Source organism: Nannobrachium achirus (genome assembly GCF_963921795.1).
Source record: "Nannobrachium achirus genome assembly, chromosome: 1".
In the NCBI taxonomy this organism is placed as follows: Eukaryota; Metazoa; Chordata; class Actinopteri; order Myctophiformes; family Myctophidae; genus Nannobrachium; species Nannobrachium achirus.
This window is the reverse complement of record NC_137810.1, coordinates 89,996,946-90,016,678: the sequence shown is the minus strand read 5'-3', so window position 1 is coordinate 90,016,678 and position 19,733 is coordinate 89,996,946. Positions and strand designations below refer to the sequence as shown.

Below are 19,733 nucleotides of genomic sequence, written 5' to 3'. Positions count from 1 at the left end.
CCTCATTTTTGGATTCAATAGATGAAGAGTACATTAATTGGTTCCATGTTGTGATTAAATGAGTTGCAGTATTTTCTTCGGACAGTATTTAATTTTTTACTTTTCTTTAATCAATCATTCATTGAAGGGCATGTTTCTCAATACCCCCTTTATTTGTAGAAGGAGGAATATATATATATATATATATATATATATATATATATATATGAGGCGTATGCTTGTAGATCGGCTCTCACTAGTTTACATCATTTTTAAAATGATAAATCCAAAACGAACGACAACGACAACACACACACACACACACACACACACACACACACACACACACACACACACACACACACACACACACACACACACACACACACACAGAGAGAGAGAGAGAGAGAGAGAGAGAGAGAGAGAGAGAGAGAGAGAGAGAGAGAGACATTGGGACAAAGTGACTGCAGAGAGAGTACAACACAACCACATCTTCCTCATGCAGCTTCATCTTTTCTACGGTTCCCCTGGCGTCTCCATGGCGACCGGGGACAAACGGTGTCAGGGGAGGAACATTGAACCCTGGGAAAAAGAGAAACAAACCCTGTCTTTCCCAGCATGTTTCATATAAATAGCTATAAATGTGATGATGCTTGATAATTCTCCTCCATGTCTGTCCCCACTTCCTGTTCTGAGCTCTTTCACTTCCTCCGGTCATTTTTTATATGGCTTCATAATAACGACCTTTGCAGGGACGTGCAGAGAATGTTAGAGAGGCAGGGGCTGACATTTCTAAAAGGGCCTTTTGGTGAAAACATCGAAAATAGCCAACCTCCAAGCTCACAAAGCGTCGCGCTTGTGAGCTTGGAGGTCGGCTATTTTCCGTGCTTGATACCACACTGAACTAAAGCATAATCAAGTCAATATTGGAGATGTGTCGCATGGCATGTATTTCTACACAGAGAGGGCAATTCTTTCAACATAAGACACTGCATTCAAGTTCAGGATAGTTTGAACAAGGCAATTCTGAATGCTGCCTTCATGGAAAGAGGGAATTTTCATTTCTTTCACCAAAGTAAAAACTGCATTCATGGTCCTGGGAGGGCACTTTTTACAGACGGATAAAAGGGCAGGGGCTCAAGCCCCCTTTGATGTCTGTGTGCACGTGCCTGGACCTTTGTGTTTCGTTTCACTTCCAGTTTTTGACTTTTTGAAAGAAAAAAGAAAATCAGGATGACTTTCATTTCTTCTTTATGAGAAGCTGAGCAAGTCAAGTCAAGTCAGTTTTATTTATATAGCACATTTAAAAACAACAGCCGTTGACCCAAAGTGCTTTACAAATACAATTAAAAAGAATAGGCCATCGTCTATTCACATGGCAGTGATACAGGCATACATAACATAGTAACACACGAAAGAACAAAACAAAGCTAATACAAAAATAAAACAACAAAACACCAAAAACATAACCGCATACAATATTAAAAGCGCAAGTAAAAAGATGGGTCTTCAATTTAGATTTAAAAACTTCAATGGTGGGGCTGTCCTTTATGTGGAGTGGTAAATTGTTCCAGAGAGTGGGTGCGGCGACAGAAAAGGCACGATCACCTTTAGTTACAAGGTGTGTGTGGGGAACTGAGAGGAGTTTCTGGGTGGTGGATCTGAGTAGCCTGACGGCAGGGGGATAGTTAATGAGGTCAGAGATATAAGATGGGGCAAGGTCATTGAGGGCTTTAAAAACAAATAGTAATGCTTTAAAATGAATTCTGAATTTAACTGGTAGCCAGTGCAATCTTACCAGTGCAGGTGTGATGTGATCCCGTTTTCTTGTTCCTGTGATGAGTCTGGCTGCGGCATTTTGAACTATTTGTAACCGGGAGATGGTGGACTGAGGCAACCCTAAATAAAGTGAATTGCAGTAATCTAAGCAGGGCAGTAATAATGTTTTTCAACCAGTGGTCCGGGGACCACCAGTGATCCTTGAGGGGTTTCCAGGTGGTCCCCAGCTAAATGATGAAAACAAATGGACCCTTTTCATTTCACGCTCTCTGGAGTTAAACTGTTGTTAAACATCTGCATTACTCCATTTAAGAACCCACGAAAACACAATATTCTATGTTTTGGGTCTGAGAGGCTAAATCTCATCAAATGCTGGCACAATTACAGAAAGAAATAATAGACTTTGATACAAAAAAGGTTGAAACACTGTCTGTGTCAATGTATATATTTGTAACTCTGAGTGTAACAATTTAACCAACCCATATAATAGGCCTATATGTCCAAATCTGTTACTTTTCAGGATTCAAATTCAAAAACTGCAAAGGTAGCAGATCTACAAGCTCCAAAAACAGAGTGACAATGTAATTTGGGCATTCATGATGATGATGATGATGATGATGAATGCAACTTATATATAGCACTTTTCTATACTCAAAGAAAGTTCAAAAAAGGTTCAAAAACAAAAAGATCTTTGTTGTTTTCCAATACAGTTGCAAAACATGGACACAGCTCTCTCTCTCTCTCTCTCTCTCTCTCTCTCTCTCTCTCTCTCTCTCTCTCTCTCTCTCTCTCTCTCTCTCTCTCTCTCTCTCTCACACAGGCGCACGCACACACAGAGCTTGGACACTCCTTTCTTTTTTCTTTTTCTTTTTTCTTCTCTTTTTTCAGTGAGTCTGACATCCAGAAGAACACAGGACAGACAGACAGACAGACAGACAGACAGACAGACAGACAGACAGACAGACAGACAGACAGACAGACAGACAGACAGACAGACTGACAGACAGACAGACTTCAGGACGTTGTGCTGTAGAAGAGCAGAGAATGGTGAGACTATGATTATTAATTATGACTTTAACAGAGAATTATGACAACTATGATATTAATGTAATCAAACTGCTCCATTGTGTCCAGAAGGCATATCATAATTGTGATCAGTCTAGACAGATCACTTTCCATTGTGTTCATTTTACACTGTTCTGTGCTTCATGGTCTGCCAGTAAATGTGTTTACTGAACTGTTGTCAGGGACCCCCAGAAGAGAAAGATTTATGTAAAACAAAACTTTCAAAACTTGAAATCACATGCAACACAGGCACATACGGTAGCCATGAGTAGCCTATGAGTACATGAGTATATACTGTATGAGTATCAATGTAGATGAATCATTTTCAGAAACCTCGTATCTCCAAGTTTCACATGTGTATGTTTTTTTTTCTTCGAAATTAAAGTCCTACTTCATCATACAAGAGTGTCGCACAAAAGTAGTGAAAATAGCAGATGGCGTTGTGTGCTTGTAGATTGGCTATGTTCACTATTTTAAATCATTTTCATCATCAAGGTGGATGGGCCTGGAATTATCTTATACTTTAGCTATTGAAAAATAGCAGATATACAAGCTCACAGCGCGGCACTCGGTGCCGCACTGTAAGTTGTAGATCTGCTATTTTTGAAAAGTCGCGAAAATGTGTTCAAATCTCTGAATATATGCATTTTTTAAGCGAACATTTGTAACTCAAATTTAGCTTCTGGGGGGGGGGGTCTCTGGATCTAAATATTTTGACATGAAATTGCGCACCACTGACATAGGTTTTTCAAAAAAACCTTAGAAGGACTTGAAATATTCAAAGACTTTCAAAAATAGCAGATCTACAAGCTTGCAGCACGGCCGTGCTGTGAGCTTGTAGATCTGCTATTTATTTCAATAGAAGTACCCAGGGCCCAGAATTTGGTGTGACACCCCTGCCTGACCGTTCTCAGCCTATCAAGGCGGGATGAATCAGCAGTTAATTTTATAGAAAATAGACTTATTGTGACGCATCGTGTGAGCTTGTAGATCTGCTATTTTCACCATTACACAAAATAAAGTACAAGGGGCAGTATATGATTGGATAATGCATTCTTATGCATGACTCTCATCTGTGTGTGTGTGTGTGTGTGTGTGTGTGTGTGTGTGTGTGTGTGTGTGTGTGTGCGTGTGCGTGTGCGTGTGTGTGTGTGTGTGCGTCCAGTGGGTCACATGGGTTTGTGCAGCCATCCTCCTGTCCTCCCACCTCCTTCAGCCAATCAGCACGGAGCCCAGCTGTGATGCGTACCGGGAGGCGCGGCCTGGCATCCCCGGGATACCGGGTGCCCACGGTTCCCATGGCAACGACGGAGGCAAGGGACAGAAGGGAGATCCAGGTGAATTTATTTATGTATTATTTCTAGTTTTAAATAATTCTTTGTGAAAATGAAAATAGAATAGAAAATTATTAAAAATGAATGAAAAAAGTTATCAAAAAAACACGGCCTGCTCATGTATTAGGCGGGTATTATGAGTCACCAGAAAAAAATAATGGGTGTTTTTAATGAATCTATCATGGTTAAAATAGAGTTTGAAGTTACAATGGGTGTGTATGGGGAGAAGCCCTGGAGGAGGAGGAACTGGTAACATTTACATCAAATATCTAAATATTGAATCAAACAAATTAAACTGTCCAGGGTGTTCATAAAAGCCTGATTAGACGATAAAATTAACAAAAGCTTATTTAAAAAGAAGTGGAATAACCCTTTAAGTAAAAGTATAAATTCTTGCAATGTAGAAATACTTGTTACAAGTAAAAGTTCAAAATGTAGGCTACCTATAATTGTTGGTATCAAAATATATTTTAAGTACCAGAATTAACAGTTTACAAGTTTCCAAAGTGTATACAAAGAATCCTTATGGTCATTTACCCATCTGTGTCCTCAGGTGAAAGTGGGCTCGTCTTAAAGGGACAGAGCGGGGAGGCAGGGCCGTCGGGACCCCCAGGACGGCCCGGTGTGCGCGGTGACCCGGGGTCACCTGGTCCCCAGGGTCCCCCGGGACCCCCGGGGCCCAGCGGGGGAGGGGTTTCCATGGCCCCCGGCGCCGCCCAGCAGAGGTCCTACTTCTCCTACAAGCGGACCCTCACCCAGCCCCCCTCTGCTGACACGCCTCTGAACTTCAACAAGTAAGACCACGCCCACCCCAAGTAGCCTATACTAGTTATTATAGACCAGTGGTTCTCAACCTGTGGGTCGGGACTCCCAGGGGGGTCCCCAAATGATTTTGGGGGGTCCCCAGATGCATTAACTTAATGTGCAGCATTTTGTAATGCTGTTTGTAAACAAACCAACATAGCGTTTAAGTGTATAGAGGGTATCTGGACATTTCTAAAGTGATAATTTAAGGTCTCTAAAAATGAAACATTTTATATTGGCCAAATTGTCAAATGTTAGACCCAGCAATTGTGAAAATAGCAGGTCTACATGCTCACAACGGCTTGCAACCTTGTCATACAAAATGTTATGCCACAACTCGTACTCGTCAGGGTGGGGGGTCCCCGGCAGAGATTCCGTTAGCCGGTATTTACCGGCCATTGGCCGGTTAAATGTTTAATTGGCCGGTAATTATAAAGTCCACCGGCCACCGTGGCCGGCTGGGAAAATGCCTCTTAGGCTATTTTATCATTTAATCTTATTGTACACATAATTATTTGTCTAAAGTAGTAAAGCTACAACCATTAAAACCTATCATAATTTTAAATTTGTATCATGTTCTGTGACTGTGATTCTGTCTGACGACAGCGGATCACCGCCACTGCTGCTTCTTCATGCTGCGCTGTAGAGGTGGGACGTTCGCGAACGAATCAAGTCTTTTGAACGGCTCCTTGAAATGAACGATAGCATTGTGAGCTTGTAGATCAGCTATTTTCAAATGGCAGATATGTACCTATATATGTCCGAAATAAATGTATATAGGGTTGAAGTTATTTGTAATTATAATCAAAATCTACAAAGTAACTACTAGAATGAGTCTTTTGAACGGCTCTTTGAAAGGAACGGATCCCAGAGATCCGGCTCACTTTAAATAGCCATAAATCCCATCTCTACTGCGCTGTGGGCATTAGATCAGTCTTCGTCGTACGATGGTTACGAGCATTGGAAATATCAGAGCTTCAAGCTCACAACAAGGCGAAACGCGCCGCGCTTTGAGCTTGTATATCTGCTATTTTAGACACGCACACGGCCTTACGGAGAAGCACACATTACGTTTCACAGCTGACAGTTCCAGCACCTAACAATCAGCGCAATACAGCGTGGTTTTAGTGTTATAATCAGAACAGAACTGGGGTTCTTCCGAGGTAATCTATACCAAGCTGGACCCAGTAGACGATAATAAAAAAGGGACCCGAACTCTGTGGAATCATGGATATTATACAAGCACGCACGCACATGACTTTCTGATCGCATGGATGTGATGCCATCGTGGTCAAAGCAACAGAGGCAAGTCAACCTTCCTTGCGCCATCATAACATAACATTAACAAAATAAAACAAATGTTGTGTGTAAAAGGTTTAATGAGACGTGAAGCCAAAATCATATACTATTAACTTATTAATTTGTAGGCCACTGTGTGGCAGGGCGCGCAAACGGTTCGCTTGAGTTGCGCGTCCCACTTTAACCTATTCACTTCTTTTTTTGGCAAGCGATACCTCTACATAAGTAGATAATAGGATATTATTTTGTTGGAACATATTGCAATTGCATCTGTGATAAAGAGGAAGGAAGCCCAGCGCAAACATAAAATAGTGTAATTATCAGTTGGGTGCACGGTGCACCATGCACATACAGTTCATCTGCAAACACGTATGTGACGTTCATTATAATATGGCCGATAAATTAATTGATTTGCCGGTAAAATATAATCCTGCCGGCCAAGGTGGCCGGCCCCAAAAATGCCTAGCGGAAACCCTGGTCCCTGGTTAAAATATGATTATTTTTGGGGTTGCAGCCTGACAAGGTTGATAATCACTGTTATAGACCAGCTGTTTCCCAAACACTGAGTCGGGACCGTTATAGACCAGCTGTTTCCCAAACACTGAGTCGGGACCATTATGTATTTCCCTTTTTTTTATTATTATTTCAAAACATTTCCAAAAAAACTTCCCAAAGAGCTTTTTTTTCATGACTGAAAACAAAATTCAATTATATATATTTTTTCAGTAATTATATAAAGAAATAAAAGAGGAATCATAGAAATTCTATACATTGGGTCTTGAGCTTAAACGTTTGGGAACCAATTATAGACTGTAAGTTAATATATGTGTGTGTGTGTGTGTGTGTGTGTGTGTGTGTGTGTGTGTGTGTGTGTGTGTGTGTGTGTGTGTGTGTGTGTGTGTGCGTGTGTGTGCGTGCGCGTGTGCGTGCATGTGCATGTGCGTGCATGTGTGCGTGTTTAGGAATGGACTGGAGCAGACCAATGAAACAGACACTCTGACTCAAGGAGTGTTCACCTGTACCATCAAAGGAGTTTATTACTTCACTTTCCACATGTCTGCCAAGGCCCAGGTCTGTATGTTCGTCTGTCCTTCCTGGTGAAGGATTTTTAGTCAAAATTAAATTTTTGTCACAGACATAGAACATGAGGAGACAATAATGTTACCAGGAACACGTAAAGTGATAGCCCTGATGACCCTTACGGGTCCATTTGGTTCCTTTTGTAGACTCTCAGAGTAATGGCGGTTGTTGAACAGACATGTCTTAGTGAAAGAACATAATAATGGTGTGTAAAACAAAATCTAGAATTTGTCTCAGGCTCATGTGTTTATTGATGGAACATGTATTTAAATAGGAAAGAAAAGAACCCAGGGGGGCATAGCGCCCTCCAGCGGCAATGATGTGACACTTCGGTTTACTATGACAGACACTCAGGTGGCAGGTTCTTATCAGAGATGTAGATACAGTGAAGTAGGCTATTTAAACATCTTTATCTCATAGTTAGGTGAATTATATAGCCTAAACTCTTTGTCTTGTAGATAAAGCAGAATTATAAACTTCTTTATCTTAGACACAGTAGAAGTATAAACTCCTTTTACCATGTAGATACAGTAGGAGAAGTAGGCCGTTTAAACGTATTTCTCTTGTAGATACAGTAGAATTATAAACGTGTTTATCTTGTAGTTAGGTGAAGTACAGTATAATCTCTATATATTGTAGCTGTAACTTACAGTAGAATAAGAAAATGTGTGTATCTTCTAGTTAGGTGAAGTATAAACCTGTGTGTCTGTTATTATCTTGTAGTTATAACTTACTGTAGAACTAAAAAACGATTTACCTTGTAGTTAGGTGAAGTGTAAACCGGTGTGTCTGTTATTATCTTGTAGTTGTAACTTACTGTAGAATTATAAACGTGTTTACCTTGTAGTTAGGTGGAGTGTAAACCGGTGTGTCTGTTATTATCTTGTAGTTGTAACTTACTGTAGAATTAAAAACGTGTTTACCTTGTAGTTAGGTGAAGAGTGTAAACCGGTGTGTCTTGTCGTCAACTCACACAGGTGTGCGTGAAGCTGAAGCAGGGGGCGGAGTCCAGGCTGTCCCTGTGCGACACGTCGGAGAACTTCCTGGTGGCGTCGGCCTCCACCCTCATGGAGCTGGAGGAGGGAGACACGGTGTCCGTGGTGCTGGGAGAGGACAGCACCGTGGTGTACAGCAGCAGCAGGGCAGACAACACCTTCAGTGGCTTCATGCTGTTCAACACATAAAGCTGGAATCATAGTCTCTGCCACAGGGGCGTCACACCAAATCCTGGGCCCCCCATGAATGTTCTTCATAGGGGGAGGGGGTTTAACCCATTTAGACAGGGAATGCATATTACGCATTATTTTGTGCTTTAATTATTGAAAAATAGCAGATTATACAAGCGCACCTAGTGCTACGCTGCGAGCTTGTAGATCTGCTATTTTTGGAAAATCTTGACAATTTGTGCAAGTCTTTGAATATTTCATTTTTTTGTCAGTGGTGTCAGTGGTGCTCAATCTTTTCATGTGAAGGACCCCCGAAATGATATGTATTTGGCCACGGACCCCCATCTCAAAAATATTTAGTTCCAGGGATCTGCCAGAAGCAAAATTTGAGTTACAAATGTTCGCTTAGAAAATTAGAAAATACATATAATCAAAGATTTGCACACATTTTCACGAAAAATAGCAGATATATCTGCTATTTTTCACTAGCTAAAGTATAAAATAATTAAGGCCCCTCCACCTTGTGCCCTAGTAACTCAGTCCCCCCCCCCCCCCAATCACCCCCCCCCCCCCCCCGCCCCTTGTGACGCCCCTGCTCTCCGAAACTGAACTTTTCGTCGGAGAGTTCCGACTTTCCGAATTCTAATTCGGTGTAGTGCTTTTCAGAAGTCGCGATTGACGCCATCTTGTAGTTGAGCCGGAACTTTCTGATGAAAAGTTTGGTTTTGGAGAGAGTATATACCACGTGTTGTCCTTGCTCTGGATTAAGAGCATCTGCTAAATGCCTAAATAGATATCTGTTGTACAATCATTAAATAGAATCTTGTCATTAAAACATGTCTGTTGTACAATCATTAAATGTCTTAAATTAGTTTGTACACAGAGCATAGACATAAACATTAGCCTCTAGGATGCAACCCAAGTAGGTTTTTTTTAGTTTCTTCGTGTTATTACATGTACACTGTGTGTGTGTGTGTGTGTGTGTGTGTGTGTGTGTGTGTGTGTGTGTGTGTGTGTGTGTGGCTTCCATGTACACATATGTTGGGGACCACTTCTCACGTTCAGTGGTGGAAAAATAACTTTTTTTTAATTTGAGTATAAGTATCAATACTGCAATATAGAACTACTCTCTGTTACAGGTAAACGTTCGGAATTCAAAATGTACTTGAGTAAAGTACAAAAGTATTGGCATCAAAATATACTTAACACATCGGACGCCCACGTGGTGCCCGCGCGCCAATCTCTTTGATGTTTACGTGTGCCCACGACGCGTTCGACGCGTTGTACAGTAAACTATACTGTACTGTAGCTACTGCACTTGGCTACCGCTGTGATGAAACAAACTCCATTTCCCAACATGCAGCGCGAAATTACGTCACCCGGACGTAACACAAACACTGTGGCTTAGAATTGATAAAAAACGGTCCTGACTGAAAGAAAAGATTTTCGCGAAATAAACAGGACATACTTGGATTACATTTACTCAGATTACTTTTAGGTAGGTAAAATGGCGGGTTGCCATGGGCACCAGCATTTGTACTTTTTTAAGTACAATACTTAAGTAACTGTACTTAGTTACTTTACACCACTGTCCACGTTGTTGTTGCTTAACTTGGTTTTGTTCAACACGGTGTCAGGGAAAGATGGCAGTGGTGGAAAAAGTTGTCACATTTTTACTCTTTACTCTCAATATTGTTCAATAAAATCCTGTGCTCAAGTAAAAGTACAACAGTATTGGCATTAAACATACTTAAAGTACCAAAAGTAAAAGTACCGGTACTCAATTCAATTCAATTTAAATTAGCTTTATTCAAAATACAACAAAAACAGTTGAAAATCGGGAACATATATACAGCTACAGATATTCTGCCAATGTATATTGTCTTTTTAGTGCTAGACAGCATTCTATTTTGCTGGTTTTGGGTTGTCTCTTTCCAGTATGTCAGGTAGCCTTCTTTTTGTTTTCTCAGTCCAATGCATATTCTGTCTGGTAGGTAGTTGTGATTGTGTTTGTGCTTGTAGATTGGCTATTTTCAGATGGACAAACTTTAAATAGGGCTGAAGTGGTTAATGTAGGTTTTGTAATCATAATCAAAATGTACAAAGCAAGGGGGCACGGTGGCACAGTCGCCTCACAGCTATAGAAGGTCCGGGGGCTGATTCCCGCTGGGGGACGCTGTGGGCGCTGGGGTGTGTTCCCTCCTAGTGTCATCAGCGCCCTAGGTGGGGTTGGCGAAAGGGCCTTTCTGTGTGGCCTTTTCCTGTGTCTCCTAGGGTAGGTACAGAATACAAATACTGCATGCACAGAATACAAAACACTGATGCTGGCCTTCAAAGCAGCCAAAGGTATGGCACCTCCATACCTCCAAAACCTGATCAACCCCTACAACCCACCCGTTCACTCAGATCAGCTATCACAGGGATGCAGACAGAACCCTTGCTAAAAACCCCAGGACAACGATCCACTCGTCCTAGACTCTTCTCCCTCCTGGCCCCCAAACTGTGGAATAAACTCCCTGTTGCACAGAACAGACTCACTCCCTAGCTTCCTCCATGGTCTGAAGACTCACCTCTTCAGACTCCACCTTAGCCCATAGCACTTAGCACTCGTCTACGATCAATGACCTTACATGAAAGTTAAATAAAGTGTTTTACTGAATAGGTGCTTTGTCTATGTACGTCCTTTTTTCTCAGATAACCATTTCTATGCATTTGATGTATTGATGTTGATGTATTGGTGTATTACCTTGCTTATTAGGGCTTTCGCGATCTAATTGCGTTTTTTTTCTTCATAATCGTGATTATCGTAAAAAAAAAAAAGGATTTGGGGGAATCACAAATAAACTTGAACCATGGCTGAAATGAACATAAATGTAACTATATCAAAGTATATGCACAATGTTTTATGTTTTACTCGCTCTGAATCTGACGTCATCGTGTTGCGGCGCACCAAAAGACAGCAGTGCAGCGCTGCAGCAACAACGCGGTTTTGTTTACCTACATCATGTGGATGTCTTTGTCGTTTTGTTTGGATGAGCTACTGTAGCCTTGGCTAGGATAACTAGTTTGAGTCATGGAGGGTGAATGTGACATATTGGTTTCAAAGCCACGTACCACCGCACCGATGTGGGAACATTCGGTTTTAAACCTAACGATAAAGGAGAGCCCGGCAACGTGGAGGAGGCGATCTTTAAACTTTGCCACAAAAAGGTGCAAGTCAAAAGTTCGAATACAACAAATCTGAAACAATATCACTACCCACAACAATACGTCCAACTTAGAAATAAAACAGCAGCAGCCAGTCCAACAGTCCAGCCCATCGGTGAGTCTTTCGGACGATCCTCAGCCTACAAATACAAACAAAGCAGTGCCAAATGGCGTGCGTTAACAGGCACTGTAGCCTAATGCGGTACATTCAATACGGTTGACAAACCAGCGATTAAAGAAATGCTCCTCGCATTTGATAAGCAGTACCCAGGCACAACATACATCTCCAAGACGGCGATCCCAAATTTGTACAACAATGTGAAGGATGACATTCTCAAATAGTTGAGGGAAGTAGATTTTTTTCTCTCTCACCACAGACATGTGGTCAAGCGCAAATATGACCCCATACATGAGCCTAACAGCCCACTACCTCTCAGCTGACTGGACTAGTCCAGGTGTTTGGAGACAAAATATAATCCAGAGAACCACACAGCAGATGTTCTTGCTGAATCCCTTCAGACTGGGCATTAGACGAGAAGCAAATATCCTGCATTACCACTGATAATATGAGACAACTCAAATGGCCATGGCTGAATTGCTTTGACCACAACCTCCACTTGGTTGTCACAAATGCTATAGCAAGTGAAAAGGAGAAAACAAGTCGGGCTGTGGACGAGGAGTCTGGTCAACACTTTCAAGCTGAGCTGGATAAAGAGGAGAGACCTGAAGAAGGCACAGGCTGAACCCAATCTCCCAGATCGCAGTCTAATTCTGGTAAGTTAAAACTCTTCAGGGTGTTCATAAAAGCCTGATAAGATGATAAAATGTTTTGTGAAATATCCCTTAGACTGTAAAAAATATATAATAATAATAAAAAAAAAAATACCACAATTTATCCTAGGTGTAAAATGTTAATAAAAATTGCACAGGCAAACAAAAAATCTCCCTTTGCCTTTTAGGCTACACTGTCAACCATTGACAGTTTTTAAAGCCAGCTTTGACAACCATTGAAAAATGGACACTGACATGAAGTGTATTTTCAGACATTCTCACTAAATATATAGAGAGCATATGGAGTCGTCTGACTGCTGTCTGCCGACAGCATTGTGGCAAAATGCGACCAAAACCTGGCAGCACAGCTGACTCCAAGGAACCCTTGTCCTCCTTGGACGAGCAGACATGGATTTCCCTGTGACCCCATTATGAGAGCTTCCTTGTGTTTGAGGGGACCACAGCCAGTGAGGTGATGGGAGAGTACAGGCAGTACAAAACCTGGGCAAGAAGCCACACTGTGCCCCTCAGAGACATGCTCCAGAGAGGTACGTATGTAGAGCTAAATCGGTTTGTCATGTTATGGTTCTCAACTATGTTTACTCCCTGCTTTGTCATTAGAGGGGGACAGAGTGGCACCAGAGGAGCACCAGTTATTTCTCGTAGCTGAAACATTGAGTCCGGAAGGGCAGGGCAATTAGCACAATAATAAAGCTAATAAAAGTAGGCTCAGTTCAACAAATCCAAAAAGCTACAAATCCATCAAAACCAGTTGAATCTCAGATCATTTACATTTCTGGGAATGTTGCTTTTAACATTACCTTTAAAAGTCTGGGATTTGAACGTCTTTCAAAATTAATCAAGTCTGGGATTGAGCATAAGTTGTGCAGGACTGCCACATGAGACAGAGTTCTATTAAAAAAAAATATATATAATAATAATAAAATAAAAATAAAACTGACTGCGCAAACCCCACACAACAAAATCTTAATTAAATACCAGTATCATTCCTCAAATGTATTATTTAAACAACAGGTTTCCAGAAAGGTTTGATTCATTGCTGTCATGTCTGACTCCTCAGTGGACCGAACCGTATAGGACCAGGAGCTGATATACTGCACCTACCTCAAGGATAGCACACCAGTGAACCAGATAGTTGCCCTGGAACATGCCCTTAGCATTTTAGATGCCATTCTGGCTGGTCTCTTGCAGGTTGGAGTGGGAGAGGAGGCAATACAAGATGCTACTCTTCATCCACCTGATGTTAGACGTCTTAAAGGAACTAAAGCAGCTCAGCCTCCTTTCACAGTGAGACGGCCTCACATTACAGATGGTGTCTGATGGACTGCAGTCAATAACACTCGCTCTTGTGGCCATGCAGGTGAGAATAAAAGATACAGGGGATGTAAAACACACTCAAGCTTCGCATCATTAACAGATTCTGTGCGTTTGTGTCAGAGCGTTTCAAGAGTCTGGAGACGGGTGTTTTGAAGGCAGCTGAGGAGGCGGTCCTCAGTGCCCTCCTCCAGATGGGAAACACAATCCATATTTCCCATCTGAGGGGAAAAGCATCTCCAACTGGCCTGATCCTCAATACCTCCAACTACAGCAGCATCGAGGTAATTTCCTATTGTTAATATAATAACAATGTTCTAACTATAGTTTATGATGTGTAATTCTAGATTAGAAAACTAACCAATATAAGATATGTAAAAAAAACTGTCCTTGCTAGATGGATAGTAGATGCATTATGATTTGTAACCACTATCAGTGGACTAAAACAATGTTTGATTTCACCAGCAGGTGGAGGAGAAGGCCAGGGAGGAGACCGTTTTGGGGGCCATGCCCGTGGAGGCTGGGGTGTTGCTTCTCTTGGAAGATGACAGCACAGTCACCATCCCAGTAGAGCGCTGGCAGGCGCTCCAGGTTGATCCCGAAGGATTCCCGTTCCGGGCACGCATCGATTTCGGCCCTGAAGGAGTCGACATCACGTTGATTTAAAATAATACAAAAATAATCAGCCAGTTGTCCCTATTCAACTTTTTTCACCCCCTTGTTGTTCTAATAATTGATTGATTGATTGATTGATTGATTGAAGACTTTATTGCCACCTGTCCAACTGGCCAGAAGACACTACCGATCTGGCAACATTTGGCACAACTGAGCTGAATGCTTTCATGGAGCATTTCCATCCACCTCTGGAAAGCTGTGAGGACATTGAGTCTGTTGAGTCAGCTAGGAGAGAGTGGCTTGATCTCAAGGTTGTTGTTGCCTGTTGCCACAGGCACCTTGGCCCAGTCTCATACACTGTGATGCTGGGAGATGGAAGAGTGATCCGGTTACATGTGGACCAGGTCTGTTCCAGACAGGAGGCACTAGACAAGTGCATGGAACAAGTCAGTGGAACCATTCTGCACCAGTGAGCCTGTACTGCTGGGAAGTGCAGCCCTATTTTGGCTGTCGTCACCATAGACATAGAAAGGTAGACGCCTCCTTGGCTCTGGTGCATAGGCCTATGCATCGAGGGACCAAGGGAATCTGTGTGCATCGCTTCCACGTGCGTCACACATACGGAAGTTGCTAGGCCAATCAGAGGCAGGTGGGGGCGGGTCTTTACGTACGCAGCCTGTAAGAACAGCTGAGCCGTGCAACATCGGAACTGGCTCTGTTGAATTGAATTGTAGTCCTTGGATAAGTCCCGGAAAAGTTGCGCTGTGATTGGCCAGTAGTCCACTTGACTGGCAGCGTTCCCTTGGTTTTTCCAGGATGTCCGGACTACAATTGTTGCACGTCGGCGAACGAGGCGTCTAGCTTTTTATATCTGGAGTCGTCTCTAATGTGTGACTGTTACTTGGGGCAGGAGAGGGGGGCGAGCGTTGGCAGTGGCGGTCGTGTCTCCCCTGGAAGGGGGGTGTAGCCAAAAGCTCCCAGAAGACCACTTTAGGGGCAGTTACAATAAACAAGAAAGTTTCTCATGAGTTTACAAAACTATAGCTACTGCTTTTTGTTGCTAATTCGAGTCAGAATGAGGTGATGTGCGGTTTGATTAGGCCAGTGTTTCTTAAACCTTTACATTTCATGGTCTCCCCTAAACTCTGACAGTGTACAAAATGGACCATATTAGGCCTATTTTATTCTATAAGTCCATCACATGTGTACGTAGTAAAAAAGAAAAAGAAAAATCAACATATTTATAATTACATTATATATACATAATATTCTTGAATCACATGTTGATGAGTGCTCCTCTTCCTCTTAGAAAACCAAGGAGAGCCTTTACCTGGTCCGTCTGGCCAACAAACCCCTGCTCGACCACGTTCTTGCACCAAGACAAAGAAAAAGAAGATATGCTTTGAATCCGACACAGATGAGATCATTACAAAACAATTATTGCTCATAGCCGAGGAGAGAGAGAGGAGAGAGAAACGGAGAGAAGGGGGCGCATGCTCGAGACATGGGTCCCGGCAGCAACGGGTTGGGATGACTTGGCAACTACATGGCACCAACCATGGAAAAACAGCCTCATACACATATAGACCCTGTACCAACCCAATCTGATTCTGCACCCCTGAGTAAGTAGACCTTTTGGAATACCTGAGAGTTAACCCTGGCCTGGACAGCACTTTCAGATCCATTGATTACGACGATCCGATTGAGACCGATGGCAAACAATGTATTGACATTATCAGGGGTAAACTATACCCTCACAAAACACAGCAGGGCTGCCAGCCCCAGAACCTCTTGGAGCGTGCGCCTCATATTCCCCTACATCACTATCTCCATCACTCCCCTGCATACCCATGTAATATAAAGCCAGGCCCGGGCAAAACAGTGTTGGATTGGACACTCGCACCAACAAAGCGGGTGCTCATCCTGGGGGACTCTAACTTGGCTAGAATATCACCATCACACCACACTGACCTACAGTCAGACAGTCAGACAGACAGACAGACAGACATTCACCCCAGGGTAGAAACGGTGATCCTCTGGGTGGTTATTAACTTGGCCAGAATATCACCATCACACCACACTGACCTACAGTCAGACAGTCAGACAGTCAGACATTCACCCCAGGGTAGAAACGGTGATCCTCTGGGTGGTTATTAACTGTAAGGACAATGATGCAAACCAGACCTCCTACAAACAGTTACGCCATGTGCACAGGGAGGCCAAGGACCATCACACCACACTGACCTACAGTCAGACAGTCAGACATTCACCCCAGGGTAGAAACGGTGATCCTCTGGGTGGTTATTAACTGTAAGGACAATGATGCAAACCAGACCTCCTACAAACAGTTACGCCATGTGCACAGGGAGGCCAAGGTCACTTTCCAAAATGCCACCATTCACATCCCACTCATTCATTTCTCAAAATGTCTCAGTCCATTACAGAAGAACAACCTCACTCTGATTAATAAGAACATTTCCAACACATCACACCCATAGATCCTAATCTATGGGTGATAAACTAAGCGCTCCGCCTCCTTCAACTCCAGTGCCCAGGGCTCCGCCCCCTGAGTCTCCTCCTCCTCTGGCGCCCAGGGCTCCGCCTCCTTCGCCTCCAGTGCCCAGAGCTCCTCCTTCACATGAGCCCCCCCAGTGCCCGAGGCCCCCCCTCAGCTGAGCCATCCCCCGCACCCAATTTGTTTCTCATCATGGGGCGGCGGGATCCCTCACAACTCCGGTAGGACTATGCCGATTTGTAAATATTTCCGTATTTGGGGTGGCTGTAGAAGTGCTACCAGTGCCCTTTGCCCTGAAGATCCTTGACACGTTTTTTACACAATGCCTTCCCTGGCCATTCCACTGGGCAGAAAGTGCCCCGAAACCATGCAGGTAACACCCCAGCCCTGACCCGCTACGCGTGACCATCACCCTGGTCTTTGCACCACCACCACCAGGCGGAGCAGCCCCACCCCCACCGTGGGTTCAAGTGGAACGGCTCCCCATTGTGGCCTGTCCAAATGCCTCATGAAGGTATGTTGATCCTACCAGCCTACCAGCCACCAACGCTCCCCCTGGCCTATTTCCTCGACTCCACCCACCTCACTTGCATCACCTGCTCCCATTCAATTCCCACACCTGCATAAATACTGCCCTGAGTTCTCTCCATTGTTTCGCAGCAGCAATGAAGGCAACACGTGAGAGCCCTGTCCTGGCCTCTAATATGCGTTACTGATGTAAGTGTTCTGCCTATGTTTATTGGTTATTGTGGTGATTGATAGAACTCAAGTGTTTGCCTTGATAGTTAGAAGATAATGTTTAATATGTAGTGCACTTTATGGACTATTCATGGAAATGCAGTAGACCTTAGAGAATATTAAATGTGTGTATATTGTACTTAAACCTTTATTTCAGTTACTAATTGGGCTGTGTCCTGACAGGTTAATAAAAAGTAATATTTTTGTCACCTGAAAGCACTTTAAAACTGCATGGAAGATTGTGTTAAAAATGAAAACCTAAAAGACCATCTTGGACTGTTCTTGGAGCCCTAACCCTTTACATTTATAATTACAGTGTATACAGTATTCTTGAATCACATGTTGACACGTTCTCCTTTCATCAAGGATCTTCATCATAGCCAGACCTGCGAGTGCTCCCCAGGCCTGGAAATCCAGCAGCCAACTCTGGCAATAACCCCAGCTCAGCTCCATCACGCAGAGCAACCCTAAGCCTAGGTGAACCTTTACACTTTTTTTGAAAAAGGAAACCTTTTGCAAAAACTGGGGAGAATTCCACTCTTCGCGACCAGCGTAGGGCAAGCTGAGGAGCAGCTGCTTGTTTACATGTACTGTAGTACGAGGAAATTAGCGATATTCCGCTCCAATTAGTCTAAAAAGTGCCAAATATTCCTGGTTTCAGAATGTGGGGATGGTACTTGGGAACCTTACAGGACCCATCTTTCGGATGCTAGTGTAGGCTATACAGTGTGTGCGTTGCAGCTCGCTAACGAGCCTGGCTCTTTAGTTGAGTGGTAACTCACAGATATTGGGGTCCTGGGTTTGCCTCCCGGCCGAGGCTACTACACTAGTACAGACTGGCATTCTCCTCCGTTGCGCCTGCCAGAAGTCATGTAGTGGGCAGTACAAATGTTGTAAAGCTGGAGTCGGTTGCATTTCATTATGTGGATGTGAAGGTGCCTGCACCAACAACGAAGGTTCAGGCGACAACATATATATGAACACCCCTACCCACCAAACAAACCCCAGGCAGAGGTACTAATCACATGTAATTATGTAAATATACCAATATTCTTAGAGAGACTTAATTTCATGTGGATTGTTGTTTTTGTGCAATATGAGTTATAAGGAAAATATGGTACGTTTAATCCATACAATTTAGATAATTATTACAAAACAAAAACATACATTAAGCACTTCAGCCCTACCTATTGTTCATATAGTCCTATTGCAATAGAGCCTAATTGAAAGGTGTGTGTGTGTGTGTGTGTGTGTGTGTGTGTGTGTGTGTGTGTGTGTGTGTGTGTGTGTGTGTGTGTGTGTGTGTGTGTGTGTGTGTAAGGAGAATGTATTACAGTACTATATACTGTATACTATGTCATGTTCATCTTTCATTGCTGTGACTCATTTACAGCTAAAAGCCTTATTTGAAAATAGCTGATCTATAAGCATCACACACTCAAAGCGGATAATGACTGCCAACAGACTGAAAAACAATGCTGGTATAACAGCCATTCACACTGAGTGTAATAGTTTGGAAAATTGTTTGAAAATGTTCACTGTGTGTGTGTGTGTGTGTGTGTGTGTGTGTGTGTGTGTGTGTGTGTGTGTGTGTGTGTGTGTGTGTGTGTGTGTGTGTGTGTAAGTAAGGAGAATGTATTACAGTACTATATACTGTATATACTATGTCATGTTCATCTTTCATTGCTGTGACTCATTTACAGCCAAAAGCCTTATTTGAAAATAGCTGATCTATAAGCATCACACACTCAAAGCGGATATGACTTCTCTACACACACACACACACACACACACACACACACACACACACACACACACACACACACACACACACACACACACACACACACACACACACACACACAATACCTGTGTTGTACCTTAAACTTGGACGTTGTCTTTGTTTTTTTGCTTATTTTAGTTTGTTTGAGCCTCACAGACACACTGGAGTGTTCCAGTTTCTAACAAAGTCAGCCTAAACAGTTTAATATCATATCATATCTTTTTCAAAATGACCATAGGGTACTTGAGACCAATATTCTGCTG

At 42.9% G+C, this 19,733-nt stretch overlaps 1 protein-coding gene across 1 annotated transcript; it reads left to right on the top strand.

The window, feature by feature from the left end:
- The first annotated feature begins 2,696 nt into the window (after nt 1–2,696).
- LOC308291533 (complement C1q subcomponent subunit B-like) lies at nt 2,697–8,633 on the top strand. The gene is made up of 5 exons (XM_080733563.1): nt 2,697–2,805; nt 3,989–4,160; nt 4,711–4,951; nt 7,223–7,331; nt 8,318–8,633. Exons 1-5 carry the CDS (start codon nt 2,803–2,805, stop codon nt 8,522–8,524), a joined length of 732 nt encoding a protein of 243 aa, XP_080589689.1. The 5' UTR covers nt 2,697–2,802; the 3' UTR covers nt 8,525–8,633.
- The last annotated feature ends 11,100 nt before the right edge of the window (nt 8,634–19,733 follow it).

Coding starts and splice junctions, on each gene's coding strand:
- LOC308291533 (XM_080733563.1), top strand. Junction 4,952..7,222: donor ACGCCTCTGAACTTCAACAA/GTAAGACCACGC, acceptor GTGCGTGTTTAG/GAATGGACTGGAGCAGACCA. Junction 7,332..8,317: donor ACATGTCTGCCAAGGCCCAG/GTCTGTATGTTC, acceptor CAACTCACACAG/GTGTGCGTGAAGCTGAAGCA.